The sequence below is a fragment of the Apodemus sylvaticus genome, chromosome 6, assembly GCF_947179515.1.
Source record: "Apodemus sylvaticus chromosome 6, mApoSyl1.1, whole genome shotgun sequence".
In the NCBI taxonomy this organism is placed as follows: Eukaryota; Metazoa; Chordata; class Mammalia; order Rodentia; family Muridae; genus Apodemus; species Apodemus sylvaticus.
The window spans coordinates 135453264-135467723 of NC_067477.1; the positions used below are offsets into that span (position 1 = coordinate 135453264).

General features: G+C 52.8%; 1 protein-coding gene across 1 annotated transcript in view; it reads left to right on the forward strand.

Moving 5' to 3' along the window:
* Ttc7a (tetratricopeptide repeat domain 7A) overlaps window positions 1-14460 on the forward strand; it is a 101819-nt gene that overhangs the window by 67560 nt on the left and 19799 nt on the right. Inside the window, exons 16-18 of the mRNA XM_052186524.1 lie at window positions 9865-9981; window positions 12480-12574; window positions 13902-14036. Of these exons, the coding sequence (XP_052042484.1) occupies window positions 9865-9981; window positions 12480-12574; window positions 13902-14036 (347 nt within the window). The remainder of the gene's footprint in view (window positions 1-9864; window positions 9982-12479; window positions 12575-13901; window positions 14037-14460) is intronic.

Genomic DNA, 14460 nt, shown 5'->3' on the forward strand with positions numbered 1-14460 from the left:
CTGCTTCTGCAGGAGGAGCCTTAAGGGGGCAGCCTATGCCATGAGAACTGCTCACTGACAGAGACAGCACTGAGGGGTAGCAGGCGCTATCTAGGTGTAAGACCCTGCACAGCCCTGTCCCTGTTACTACAGAGTGTCGTTCTGCAGAGGGTGAGGGAGAGAGTGTAATCTATCCGAGGAGAACCCCCCCACTCCGTTTGCTCAGTTCGTGGAATCAGATGATGTGGAGAAGTCGTTCTTTTTTTTTTATTTTTTTTTATTTTTTTTAAATTTTTTTATTTTTTATTTATTTATTTTTTGTTTGTTTTGTTTTGTTTTGTTTTTTTAGAAGTCGTTCTTTATCAGCTCCCAGACTCGAAGTTCTGCTTTGATCTGAACTGGCCCTAAAAGGCTACAGAACTAACCAGGCAGGAGTTCATAGGACTCAGGGCACCAAAGTGTGAGAAAATAAATCTTTCTTATAGGGAAACACACACACACACACACACACACACACACACTCACGTCAGTTCTATCCAGTGACCAGGTTCCTTTGCAAATAAAACTTCCCCTACAGATGAAACTCGGAGTAGAGAAGCCCGTGGATTAGCAGAGAATGTCACTGAGTCCACTATGGGTCAGGGATCACTGAAAAATGTCACCGCTTTTCGATTGACTCTGTGTCCCGCTTCCCCAGCTGCCCCCTGTGTGAAGAGCAGGCCATGTGGGACTCCAGCTGTTGCTAGCAGTTTATTAAACCACTGGTCTAGTAAATACTGCTCAGCAAAACAGCCCAGACCAGCCCGGCCCCCTCATCCCTAACAAAGTGTACTCTCAGGCCTGTGATGTGGGTTGTCTCCCACCGCCGCCAGGCACCTTACAGCGGCTCCACCCTGGTGGCCAAGCCTTCTAGAGGCCTTTCCTTTCTGTTAGGTCATCAGTTCAGTGGCCCCGAGGGCTGTCCCAAGTAGGGGACAGACGCCAGCAGGTCAGTGTGGGTGTAGCCGCTTTGCCTGCTCCTGTTTGGGAGAGGCCTAGACAAAGGCAGAAGCTGACAGCTCAGCGGACCCGTCTTCTTAGTCTGTCCTAGTGTGAGAGCCGTCAGGTAGCTGCCCTGGGTCACTGTCCTGTTTATGTGCCACCCGCAGCAACGTGGTCCTCTTTAAATAAAATAAATTAAAAAATCGGCCCCGACTCTTCTGCTTCTCCAGTGTGCTGAGACACGGACTGAAGGTCATTGGTTGGTGGACTTCTGTGTCCGAGGTCCCAGTGGGGGGTGAGGGGGCACAGTCCCATTGACACCTGGCACTGACAGAGTACAGTGACAGGAGATTGGAGGAAGGGGGGCCTGGGCTAGGCAGTGAGTGACTCCCTGGGGGCACTCACTGGTCCCACACAGGCACCGTCTAGACACAAGGCAGAAGCCAGCCTCTGGTGAGTCCCACTTCTGAAAACCCTACTTACTTGAGGTTAGGAAGCCAAGTGGAGGGGGTCTTGATGCCCATGCTGAAAGCGGGCCTTTGGTCAGCGTGACTCAGGTTTAAAAAGGCAGAAACGTGATGAGGTGGACACTGATCCCTCCACAGGGACATATGAGCCTGGTATGAGGGAACCAGATACCCCCAGCAGCTCCCTGCAATCCTGTGGGCTTCCCACTAAGCCCTGGACACATGTACCAGGAGGCCCAAGGCCAGGAGGTCCACAGGCTTCCTGCGGGGAATGGGAGAATTTTAGCAGGCCCAGAGTTATCTTTGCTAACCCTTCCCATGACTGAAGCAGCTGGGAAGGAAGCCTGACCGGGAGGAACAGGGATGGGGTGGGGAGGGATAGACCACCATGAGCACTGTAGGGAGATGGTTTTAGGTAACGCATTCCTTCAGCTTTAGTCAAGTCCTTGTAGTGAAGGTCACCATAGAAACCAAACAAAGCTCCTAGGCCAAGGATGGGAGTTTTTCAATAACGGAGCTGTCAGCCCTCCCTCTCCCCCCTGCCCAGCCCTGCAGCCTGCCTGCCTGACTCTGAGGGCCCAGGGTCCACAAGTGACACTGGGAGGAACTGTGTTTTCTTCCTAGCTCCACAGTAGGCAGGGCCACCTACTTCTCTGACACAATAGACATTCCTGAGAGCCCCTGCTGGCCCAGCCCCTAGTCCTAGGAGTCATGAGAAGTCCTGAGGGAATGTGTGTCAGGGCCTCAGAGGAGCGGGCCAGGGTAGGAACAATATGGCCCTCTCGCCCCAGATAAACAAACGAACTGCTACATCCAGCTGCCCCAGGAAACCAGGGCTGTTTTGGAAAATGTTTGAGGTGATATAACTAGGTATTAGCTGGAGCCAGACTGTAGCTAGATCCAATCAAGGCCGAAACTGAGCCTCCAGGAGGGCACGTCTCCGAGCTACCTGCCCATCCCCCAAACACACCTATTTATCAGGTTGCATGTGACATATTTCTGGAGGGGCAGTGCACCTAGCAGAAGGGATGGGAGTCCTAGGACTTCTGCTGACATTTCTGCCTTAAACCCAGTGTGTTTATTGCATTGTTCTTATTAAGGACTTGTGGCACATCAAAAGGATGCTTAAAATTCCAACACTTGAGGAGGGGTTGGGATCAAAGGTATTAACACAAACATAGTTTATCACTCTGCTGGCTTCATTAAACATGCTTGGCTGCCACCGTGCCTGGGGACAGCAGCCAGGACTCTCTGGCCATGTGGCCGAGGAAGTGCTAAGCCAGGCGTAATCACTGGCACCCTCACATGCTTCTCAAAGGTCAGCGCCTCCTCGGCTGAGCAGGGCTGGCACTGAGCATTTCTCCTCGGCTCTCCCATGAGTGCCTCTGTGGTCTCGCTCTGTGTGGCTTGAGAGGACCCAAGACAGAGCCCTGTGCTTTCATTAACTGTTCTGCCCACAAGAGCCCGCCTCTTCAGCGGGAAGGCATCAGGGTTAGCACACTGGGTGGGAAACATAGATGCAGAGACTGATGCTCCTGCATACCAGGCCAGAGCCTACCCTGTCCTACCTAAGAGCTTCTCAGACAGCCTGCCTGAAAGGGCAAGGCCCTTTGTTGTGTGAGTTTTGTTCAAGTCTGGAGAGGTTATTAGGGGGCTTGTTGAGTGACCTGTGGTAAAAGGACGTTGGGAGACTGGTGGGGTGGGGTCAGCTGACAGTCAACACTGCACACAGATGGAAACAGTACATTCAGGACACCCTGTACCAGATCTGTAGGCTGGGGCTCCTCACCGGGTGGAGCAGGGCTTTTGAAGGCCAGGAGCTACTCCAGGAAGCTGAGACTTTGGGGCTGTTGCTTTTTAAAGCTTCAAAGTCAGATGGAGTTAAATTTATTAAGAGGTGTAGGATCATTATGAGCCTTCAAGGATTAGGGAACATGGGTCACAGTAATCCTCCACACCAGGGAAAAATCATTAGCTTTAAGGTTAAGAACTGCTAAAAAGGATCCCTTGAGTGTTAAAGATTAGTCTGAGGGCACGTAATAAAACCAGGGGTGGCCCCTCCCCTATTGGGGAGGCCTTTCCTGTTAGAGCCCCTATAAAAATCACACCCTTGAAGAGTGTGTGCCTGCGGAACCAGCCCCTCGGCCGCCCACCTGGCTTTCCCAGAGCAGTGGGATTTGGAGGATCTAGGAAGCCCTGCATCACTTAGCATGGCCCTGGTATCCTAGATGAGTTCTGGGCCTCCTTGCAAAAGCCTGATGATTGACAGGCCGAATGGGGACCTTGAGGACTGGCTGGTGCTGTAGGTGGCGGTTTTGATGCTGTAGGTGGCAGAGGGAGGACAACTCCTCCCTGTCTGTTCTTCTGTCGTGAAGTGGGGACCTCGGGACCTACTCCTGATCCCTGCTTTTCAGCCCTCCTGGTTACACACACTCCAGATCCCTCTGGACCAAGCTCACTGTCCCCAGAGACACCTCTGCCCCTGGAGCTTGCACACTTCAGACCTAAACTTCTGCCCCGGGGACCTGATGCTGACCTTTCCCCCTCGTATTTTTTGAGTTTGAAGGTCTCTCTAAGGCAGAGACTGCAGCTTCTGCTCTGCCTGCTTCCTCAGTGGAGGGTGGAGGATGGGTGTGAGCCTGGACACTTGTTCACCCCAGGAGATGCTCAGATTGGCAGGACCCCCAGGGGATTCCTGGAGTGGAAGAAGAGGAAGGAAGGAAACCTGGAGGCCTTGCGCATGTCACAGTCCTGGTCCTGCTTAATTGTTTTGATTTAACTGTATTGGTGTTGTTTTTAGTAAAGCAAGATCTCATGTAGCCCAGGCTGGCCTCGAACTACTGACTCTCCTGCTTCTACCTCCTAAGTGCTTGGCACATAGGGCTGGCACTACCATACCCACCATAATTTGACCTTATAACTCTGATATGAAGACGTTAGTAGCAAAGTGAGGTGACATATCAAGCAAGATTAGATGCCTGGCGAGGGGCAGCACGGGGACTAGAGCGGTGGCTGAACGCTGTGACCTGCCTGGCCCTGGAGCACTGCACTCCTGCATGGAGCCTGCCCTCCTCCCAACAGCCCCTGGGGCGAGGGTGACTGTTGCCTTTTGCATTTTACAGATGGGGCCATGGAGTGCTCTGAGCTTGTGTCTTACCCCAGGCTCCATGGCTACCAGCAGTGACACAGGTGTCGTCAAAGCCAGTTCAGCTCTGAGGCAGAGTTGGGGAAGCCCAGGACCCTTCCTATGGATTCCACTGTACCCAGACTCCGCCCTGAGGAGTCAGACTTTACAGCAGTGTGGCCCTCACTCAGAGAACACTCTGCGTTTCCACTCAATTATATGTTTTCTATAAAAATAGAACTCTTCATTAAAATGGCGCAGCAGGCCATCAGCTAGGATTACTAATTACTGTCCTTCGAAGAGATAATATCCCCTCTGCACACTCATCACACCTGCCGCCACCCTTCAAGGGGCCAGGGAGAACGAGAAAAGCCTCCCAGGACCTCGAGAGCCCAGTGGGGACCAGAGGGGCTGGGAGGAATGGAATGTTCTGGAAGGTTCCCTGAAGACTTGCTTCCTTGAAATTGCTCTGGCCCCTGGGGACATCCAGAGGCTTTGAGGAATCTTTCTGACTCAACTACCTTCTTCCAAGCTCTGACTCAGGCTTGTTTGTTGAGTACGAAGACAAGTCACTGGACAAGGACCTAGCCAGCCTAGACAAACCCGGGCCTGGCAGGAAGACGGGTCTGAGAAAAGCAGATAACAGTTCAGGGCAAGTGTTTGCAGCCACCGGACGGCCTGCGTGGTTCCGTGGCCGGCACATGCTCTCGTAGAGAACACTCGTTGAGCTGGAAAGAATGAAGTACCCCATGTTCTTCTGGGTCTGATAAGGTCTCGGCTTCAAAGCAGAAAGCCTGCCTGGTGTTCAGGACAGCTGTGGCTTCCCTGGGGAGCCAACTGCTGGTCATGGCTCACCAGGGCTTCTGCATCATGGGGAGAGTGCGTGAGTAGGTGATTTCCCTCCTGTTTTACAGGTATGGAACCTGTGACATGCTCAACAGAGGTGGGACTTTGGTTCAAGTTTCTGTCTTCCAGGCCAGTATTCATGGTGCAGTTTAAGGACAATAATGATTAAAGTTGACTATCCCTCTCCTGGACTAGACTTTGTCAGGGCCCAGTAGATTCTGGTATTCTAGTCCTATAGAAAAATTTCAGTTATACTTTTTTGCCTTTGACCCCACAGATGGAGAACCCCTAAACCCCCTAATCAGAAAGAGCCAGACACCTACACACCACCCAAGAACACACACACACCTAGAGCACACAGTCCTTCCACAGAGCCGGTCATGTGACGTAAGACCTTGCTTGTGAGCAGTTTGGAATAGAATTGGCAAGTGTGTTGCCTGCCTGGTGTTGTGGGTCCCTCCCACACGGCAGCTATAAGGAGTCAAGTGACCAGACTTCCGTACTAAGCACAGATGCTAAGTACAACCCAGGAACTGGGGAAGCCAGGCACCGCCGCTGAGGGGTGGAGCCACTGAAACTTACTGGCCAGGTGAGCATTAACTGCAGGGCACAAAGATAAATGGTGACTTTTCCACCTACACCAGGCCTGGCCACAGACTTCTTCCTGGAGTATCTGACTAGAATGCCTCATATGAACTCATCTTCTTTATTAAACTTTTAAGGAGAGAGGCGTGGCATGGGATTAAGTGTCAGCTGAATGTGAGATCTTGAAGGAGGACATCAGCCTTGGAATATTTTCCTGAAGGTTTATAATTCACTTAAAGACATTTTAGACTATGATATATGATGGGTCTGAAGGTAGGAGAAAACCAGGCTTGCTCAATCTGTCTGCCTTTCCTGTCCCCCGAGAAGCACAGAGTTCTGATGAAGCTGTGACCATAACTCCAGGCAGTCATGACGGCACGCCTGGACTCTGTCTGAATAGCTGGACAGGAATGAACCCGTGCAGTCTGGACTAGATAACAGATGCCTCGGTGAGAAGCGGGTTTCGGGCTGTTTAAAGGACTGAGTCTGTAGATCCCTGTCGCCACCATTAAGTCTGACACTGAGTTTGAGACAAGCCAGCAGTGCGTACTTCCTGATGTTGTGAAGACTTACATTGGCAAGGGGAATAATATACAGCCACATGGAGATAAGGGGAAAAGCTGGAGGGTGACATCCGCGGAGGAGTTGGCCAGATGTGACAAGGAGGAAGGTCGAGGCCTACCTAGTAGATGCCACTTCATGAAATTAAGCAGGTGCCACCAAATAATCAGCCCAAAGTCCCGGGGGGGGGGGGGCTGGGGTCACGGGAGGCTCCCCTCAGGGGCAGGGATGGGAGGCAGAGCCCAAGCTGGAAGGCCTTGTGGGCCACGCTGAGGCCTGGAGCTGGAAGGCCTTGTGGGCCACGCTGAGGCCTGCCTGTGTACCCTGTGTGGGCCTTAGGCACAACAGCTCTGTTGTGTGATTCCTCCGGCAGTGCTCAACTTCCAACCAAGGAAGTCTCCTCCGGAGCTAATTTGGAGCCTCAGGACCCTCAGTCTGAGGCTCACACCCAGGGCTGATTGTTGGAGCTCTTGCCCAGCATAGAGAGCACGTGACTGGCTTGAGAAATTCCACTCCGGGTCACTCAGGCTAATGGACTGTCAGCTACTGGGAGGGAGGATACAGCGGCATTGATGGAGGATGTTTATCCAACTCACCCTCTGTCCCAGGCACATGGTACCTCTGGCCAGTCTACCAGGAACTCATCCTAGCTCTGATAGGGGGGAGGGCTCAGTGGCAGCAACAGGGAGAGGTCTGTGGCCAAGAAGGCTGTCTGTGGAGAGTCCCAGAGGCTGGGGGCTGGGATGCCCTGGGAACTCTAATGCTCTGAGTGCCCAGGGGAAGGTGTGCTTGGGCTGAACCTCCCTACGCCTTGGCTCAGTGCTGCTGTCCGGGGCCAGCCTGAGCTCCTCCTCTCTCCCACACGCCTCCTCCCTCCCGTCACCTGACGCCAGCTCCAGCGAGACCCTGCTCCTTCTCTTCCTCTGGAGTCAGATCTGAAAACAGCACGTGATTCTCTGGGCTAGCTGACATTTATAGCACTCTAATTGTCACCTTAAGGCAGAAATTGTATCTTTTACTTCCTATTCCCGAAGGCTGAGGCACCTCCTGACATTGGCATGTTGGTCTCTGCTGGGATCTGAGGAGGAGAGGAAGTCTCTCATTGTCCACTAGAGCTCCTCCCTCCTGGCTGAGCCCTGTTCTGCCCAGTTTCTACCCTCAGGACCTGACAGGCAGAAGATGGGTCATGAGCACTGCGTTCAAGAAAGGTTGCAGAAGGGCTGGGCAAAGTGGGGTTTCAGGTCAAGGCTGAGCTGGGCGTGCCTGGGATCCCAGAGGCAAGACACTCAGCTGACCTCAAGCCCAGTCTTTGAAGAGAGTGCCAGGTGTGCCCGGAGGCCACAGCAAGAGCCTGTCTCAAAAGGCAAACTGAACAGAAACCAAAAGTTGGTGACAGTGCTTCTGTGGCGTGTGAGGCCGGGGTCTAGACCCTGATACTACACAAAGCATGGTGTCGACATAAGATTCACAGCTCTCGTGTTAAAGGGGGTAAGAGGCAGCTTATCCTGGTGCCATTTTGATTAGTCTCAGAGCATAGAGTTAGGTTACCCCAAATTCCATGTTCCCACATGGAAGCAGTTTTTAAAGATTTTATAGTTTTACGGAACAGAGAAACGTCATAGATCCAGAAAACGTTTAAAATTCCCCTATGGGTACATCTTAGAGACTGGGATAGGGGAAGCTATTCTATCAGCCTAAAATGCTGTCTGGTGACGTTGTTAGCTTTCAGATTGGTAGGAGCTAGATGTTTATTTACAAGATGCTAAGTCCAAGGAGTGGCTGTTCTGGAGGGCTGTGGCTTATTCTAAAATCTGGTAATTAGCCTCTGGGCCTGCACCTTTCCAGTCTGTCCACAGTCCTGAGATTCTGATCAGCCTGTCTCTGCTGACAGGCTCCTTTCCAGGTCTCTTCTCTCAGAGCGAGATGCATCCTCTTTGGCAGTTTTTGTTCATAAGGGCATTACACACACTGTAATCACAGTACGTGGAGGGTGGAAGTGTGAGGGCCCGAAACTCAAGGGTATTCCCAGCCCTGTCGTGAATCCTAGGTGGTTCTAGGCTGCGTGAGAGAGCCTATCAGAAATAAGTAAGTCCAGGCAGAGGGCAGATAGAGAGGGGAGGCCGAGACAGGGAGGGGGCAGATGGAGAGGGGAGGCCGAGAGAGGGAGGGGGCAGATGCTAACTAACATAGCAACACAAAGGGCATTTTTGAGGAAGAGTGGGGGAAAAAATGTGTGCCCAGAACCCAGCCTCACTTCTGAATAGCACACGAGGGTGAATACCACCTTCTTCATGATTATCCACCAAGTCATAGTCTAAAAAGAGTTGTTGGAGGCCCAGGTCTCAGCCCAGAGAAAAGTAAGGCTGAGCCTCCTTGGTTACTGCAGCCTGGACACCTCAGGTCGGGGTCACAGCCCAGCTCATCCTCCCCGGAGCAGGCCCCTGTGGCCACAAGAGCCATGCTTGTTGTCATGTTTATGGCCCAGTGGTCCCACAGATTCTCTCAGCAGTGGTGAGATGGATAAGAAAACCTCAGTGCTCGCGGACCACTCTGAGAACAGGGCCACAGCCATTCAGCGAAGGTTGTCTAGGTAGCTGCTGTATAAAATATATTGCCAGCGTGTTGATCTCAAAACACTGATACACCACGGTACCTCCATGCTGCCTGCCCCCCCACCCCCCTTCCAGCACAGGGAGGCTTCCTAACAAGGAAAGGCTAACACTTGACACCACAAGGCTTCCTGGCCCTCCCTAGTCCTTTAGTGAATGAGAGTGCTAATGATCTGGTTCAAATGCTTTGGCCTACGCTGATGTGTTCAGGGTACTGATTGAAAGCTGCCTTCTGAATGCAGGTGCGTGGCCCAGACATACGTGCAAGATAAGACACGCAAACACACGAGACACGAAAAGAGGCTACTTTCCCATTGTAGCACTTGCTAAGCCTCCATCCGATGCCCCCGTGTGGGGCACAGAAGTATGAATCCTGGCCATGTGTTAGTAAGACTCAAGGTGTTGCCTAGCTGAGCTTGCCAAGGTGCAGCATACGCCAGGCAGAGCTCAGTCACGGTGACTACTGTAAGAGGTGGCAAGGAGACACTACTGTATGGTCAAGTGAGTGAGTGAAGCGGGCACCCGCAGACACGAAAAGGTATCTCATTGTTCGGCTGTGAAGAAGAGGAGAAACTGAGGCACGGAGAAAAGGCTAGCATCTGATACAGCATCTGGTGTGGTAGAGGCTGTGCTCGTGTGGGCTGGGGAGGTGAGCAGGTGGCCTGGACTCCTCCTCCCCGGGGCCTGCTGACTGTAGCTCTGCTTTCCACAGCCTGATGTTCACCAAGGTGAAGCTGGAGCAGGTGCTGCGAGGCCCGGAGGAAGCCCTCGTGACCTGCAGACAAATGCTGCGGCTATGGCAGACCCTCTACAACTTCTCTCAGCTGGGGTAAGTGGCTGCCGTGGCCCCTTGGGTTGCTCAGGAGAGTGGGCAGAGTAGGCAGGTGGTGGTGGCCCTAAGGGCCACAGTACCCACAAAGTGCGCTCGGTGGTTTGAACGGAGATGTAACTCAGTGAGTGTTCAGGGCTTCTGGTTCACAGTTCAGTCTGAATCCCCTGGCCGTTCTCTAAACCCACACCAAGACTGGTTAAAAGGCAGCGTCTGAGAGAGGTCCTGCGCGCCTTGCTTCTGTCAGACCGGCACCAGCCTCGTACATCTTCGTTATCAGAGACTGTTATGTGACAGTACCAGGACTTGAACCCAAGCCTCCTGAGTTCCAGACCATGATGCATATGTACAGGAACTCTGGGAACCTAGAAGGCCTCCATACTCCTTAGAGCAGTGTTTCTCAGCCTTCCCAATGCTGCACCCCTTTAATTTAGTTCCTCATGTTGTGGTGATCCCCCAACCATAAAATTATTTTATTGCTACTTCATAACTGTAATTTACTACTGTTATGAATCATAATGTAAATATCTGTTTTCCAGTGGTCTTAGGGAACCCCTGTGAAAGGGTCCTTCAACCCCCTCAAAGGGATCATGACCCACAGGTTGAGAACTGCTGCCCTTGAGAACCCACTCTCCTAGTGAAATCACAGAAGACTCAGCAAAGTGGGATGACATGGGAAACCTCAGAGTCGGCCCTCCCTTTGCAGGCCCCTTGGCCTGGGAGATTCCAGAGCGGGGGGCAGGACTCAGGCAGAAACTTCCAGAAAGCTGTGTGCAGTGGATTTTTCACAGAGGGAGTAGAAGCACTCCCTGGGGGTGGGCACTGGAAGGCGAGGGGCATCCTTGGGGCATTTGCAATCAAGCGCACCTTGTTTCCGGCTCTGGCTGCAGCAGCTGGGACAGGTGCACACACTGGCTCCGTTTGCACAGGAGCTGCCTGGAGCCTGCTGCTTCTTATCTGCATGGTGGGTAGGCTGCACATCTGCGTGGCCAGTCTAGACCAGGCCCCAGAGAGGGGGAGCTGTGACTCACAGCCTCTGTGGAACTGCCAGGTGTTCTCACAGGGGCAGGGGCAAGGTCCCAAGTCACCACTCACACATTCCAATCTGTCCCGAGAGGCTGCTCAGGCCCATAATGTAGAGTACCTCTTTGGGAAACTTCCACAACGCTCTCACCCAACATTCAGCAGGACTCAGCCAGGTTGCTTGGCCCACAAGCCTGGATCCAGTCCCTCCTGGCTGCCCCAGGAGACAGGAAAGGTTTTTCTTTGAAACCTAGAGCCAGAAACCAGAACCCAGTGCTTGTAAAAATCTAATTTGGGGCAATCATAAACTAAGACCGAAATCTACAGTGTGAGGATCTGGTCTGCCCACCTACCCTAGCCAGCCTGTGCTTCCCCACCCAACATCTCTGGGTTCTGTTTAAACCACACTGATGTCCTCATCACTCACTCACACACACACACACACACACACACACACACACACACACACACACACACACACCGTTCCTCCCTCATGAAGCTACCACCACTCAGAAGTCACTCAGCCCTGCCCATAATAGTCTTGATGACTTGCTTAGCTTGGCCCGTCTCCCCTCTGACACAGGGATCTTCAAAGGATGTGGCACGTTAACCTTATACCATGCCGCACAGTCCCCCAAGATGGACTGTCTCCATGTTTGGGAGAGGATCTCTCCTGGGAAGAGAGAGAAAGTAGGTTGGGTGTCTGGATGAAACTGATCCTAAAGAAGGGTCTCGCACAGGTGCCAGTCAGTAGCCTTGTGGGCTGGATGCCATGCTGACAAACCAAGTCAGGGCCAATGTGAGTTAGGACAACGAAGATACCCTGGGCTGTGGGAACATCTGTGGAGCCAGTATCTTGGTATACCTCCAAAGAAAAGACACCTTCTGGCTCTCCTGAGTTCTCCCAGCCTGTGCCAAGTGCCGTGGGCTTCCTTGGCAGTGGGTGGGGCCTGGCCAAGAGAGTGGCAGGTGATGCCTTTCTGAGCAAGGGTTTTCTTCCTGCCCCTCCCCAGCCCCACCCTCCTACTCTGAGAAAAGAGAAAGCTCTCGGTAGGTGGGAGACTCAGGGACTTAGGGAAGTGGATGGGGAGCAATAGGAGATCACCAGGTTTGTCATCCGCCAGGGTATCCTTTCTAATCCAAGCTCCTTTGGGGCCACCTGGCAGTTCGAGGGTTCCTTTGCAGAGGGTGGCAACCGGACCTTCACCCAGGCTGTCCGCAGAAGCCATCCTACAGTGGATGGAGCCTGGAAGGACAGGTCTCACCTTCGAGGAGGGCAGCAACGCTATGGAGAGTTTCTATGTCAGCCTGGATGGTGGTCCATGCTGGTCTGTCTGTCCTTCTGCTTGTCTCTGTCCTGCCCTGCTATTCTAGCTTGGCACTCTTTCTTGAACCTGGGTTTCCTCACGCTCCCAGCTGGCTCTGGGGACACCCAGCCTCTGCCTCATGGAGCCCTGCCCCGCTTTGCCTTCCAGGGGCCTGGAAAGGGATGGCAGCTTTGAAGGCCACACAGTGAAGAAACAGAATGGGATTCACCTGACTCTGCCAGATGCCCATGATGCAGACTCTGGTAAGAGCAGAGCTGGACTTGGCTCTGGGGGTGGGGGTGGAGTTACAGATGGGTGGTGGTGGTCACCCATCTGTTCTTTTATCCCCACACTTCCCGGAAGTGAGGCAAGCTGCACTTTGTTCGAGGGATGGAGTGGATTTCACCAGGCAAACCCAGCACTTGACTCCAGAGACGCATACCAAGGGTGCTCAGCCGCTGGAGGGACCACTGAGCCCAAGGAAGGGCACGGGCTGTAGCCGGTTACTAGGGCTTCACATGTCCCTGTCTCATAAACAGAAGTTGCTGTGGTTTGTCCCAAGGCTCCAGGTTTATCAGAGCCTTCATTGCCTCTGAGAAAGTGTTCATGTTTCACCTGCATGGGATTTTTTTTAAAGACTTGTTTATTTCATGTATGTGGGTACACTGTTGCTGTCACTTAGACACACCGAAAGATGGCATTAGATCCCATTACAGATGGTTGTGAGTCACCAAGTGGTTGCTGGGATTTGAACTCAGGACCTCTGGAAGAACAGTCGGTGCTCTTAACCGCTGAGCCATCTCTCCAGCTCTGCATGGGGCTTTTAAATGTCAACAGCTCATATATCCAGGAGAGTCCATCCGGCCCATCCGGCCCACAAGCACAGCAGGAGAGGGCCTCTGAAGGCCTAGGTTAGCAGCGAGCTATTGCCAATGATCTTTTGCTTCGCAGCTTCAAACAAATGGGGGTCTTAACATACAGGAAACAGTGCGTACTATGGAAACAGAAAGTCAAAATCACAAAAGAAGGGAAAAAAATCATCCCTAGATTTCCCACGTAAGGAGAGTTGCTTCAGAATTCTTCCCATGTACTTTCATTTTCAGTCGTTTTAATGTGGTTGTGTTTTGTGCGAGGTGTTCTGCATTCGCGGGCCCAGTGTGAGCACCTGCACGTGTCAGTGCCACAGTTCCTCAGAGCCTTGTGTGACTACGCTTCCGCTTGTTTTCAGTCAGCCCCTCTTGTTGAACAGTTTGCTAACTTTCTGTTTTCTGTATAAAGGTGGAGTCACGTGGACATCTTTGCTCACCTTATGATCATTTTCCCTGGGAAGCAATTCTCAGTGGGGTTTTTATTAAGTTACCCCTTTAGAAGCTCGAGTGCCCAGCCGCAGAGAGGAGCAGGCAGAAGGCCCTCCCCGTAGGTCTCTGAGCTGGTTTTTTGTTTGTTTGGATTTTGTTGTTGTTTGTTTTTTAGCAACTGCCTGCTCTGCCCTGAGCCCTGTCCGGACGCTGGCTGGACACTGGCTGCTCCTAGGCCAGCAGCGTGTGGCATCCTGACTCCCGCTCAACCCTGTGCCCTCTTGTTCTGCAGGCTCCAGGCGGGCGTCATCTATTGCAGCCTCGAGGCTGGAAGAGGCCATGTCGGAACTAACCATCACAACCTCAGTCCTAAAGCAGGGCCCCATGCAGCTGTGGACCACACTGGAGCAGATCTGGCTCCAGGCTGGTGAGTGTCCCCTGATCCAGCTGAGAAGCGGGTCCCAATGATGCTCACCTGTGTGGCCGAAGCCACCAGATGCCCAGATCCCCGCTCTGCTCTTGAGAATGGTGGAGATTTCGCGTGACGCTTATGTGTTATCTGCCCGGCTGTGGGTTTCCTTCTTTGCCCGGTCAAGAGGGGATAAAATAATCCTGAGGGCTAATGACGTGGAGACAGGTGTCCCGGTGCTGTATCTTTTGGTCAGCAGCCAGCACTGTTCCCACAAGCGAGTGACTGCTTGGGGATAGGTTTCCGGAAGCCCTGGTTTGAGTCACCCAGATTAGAATCCCGTGCCGCCTGACAACTGGCTAGCCCCATTACGTGAAAGCAACCGGTGCGGCACATAGTGGGTGCCTAACCCTAACCCACAGATAGCCCATGCCTTCTGGTG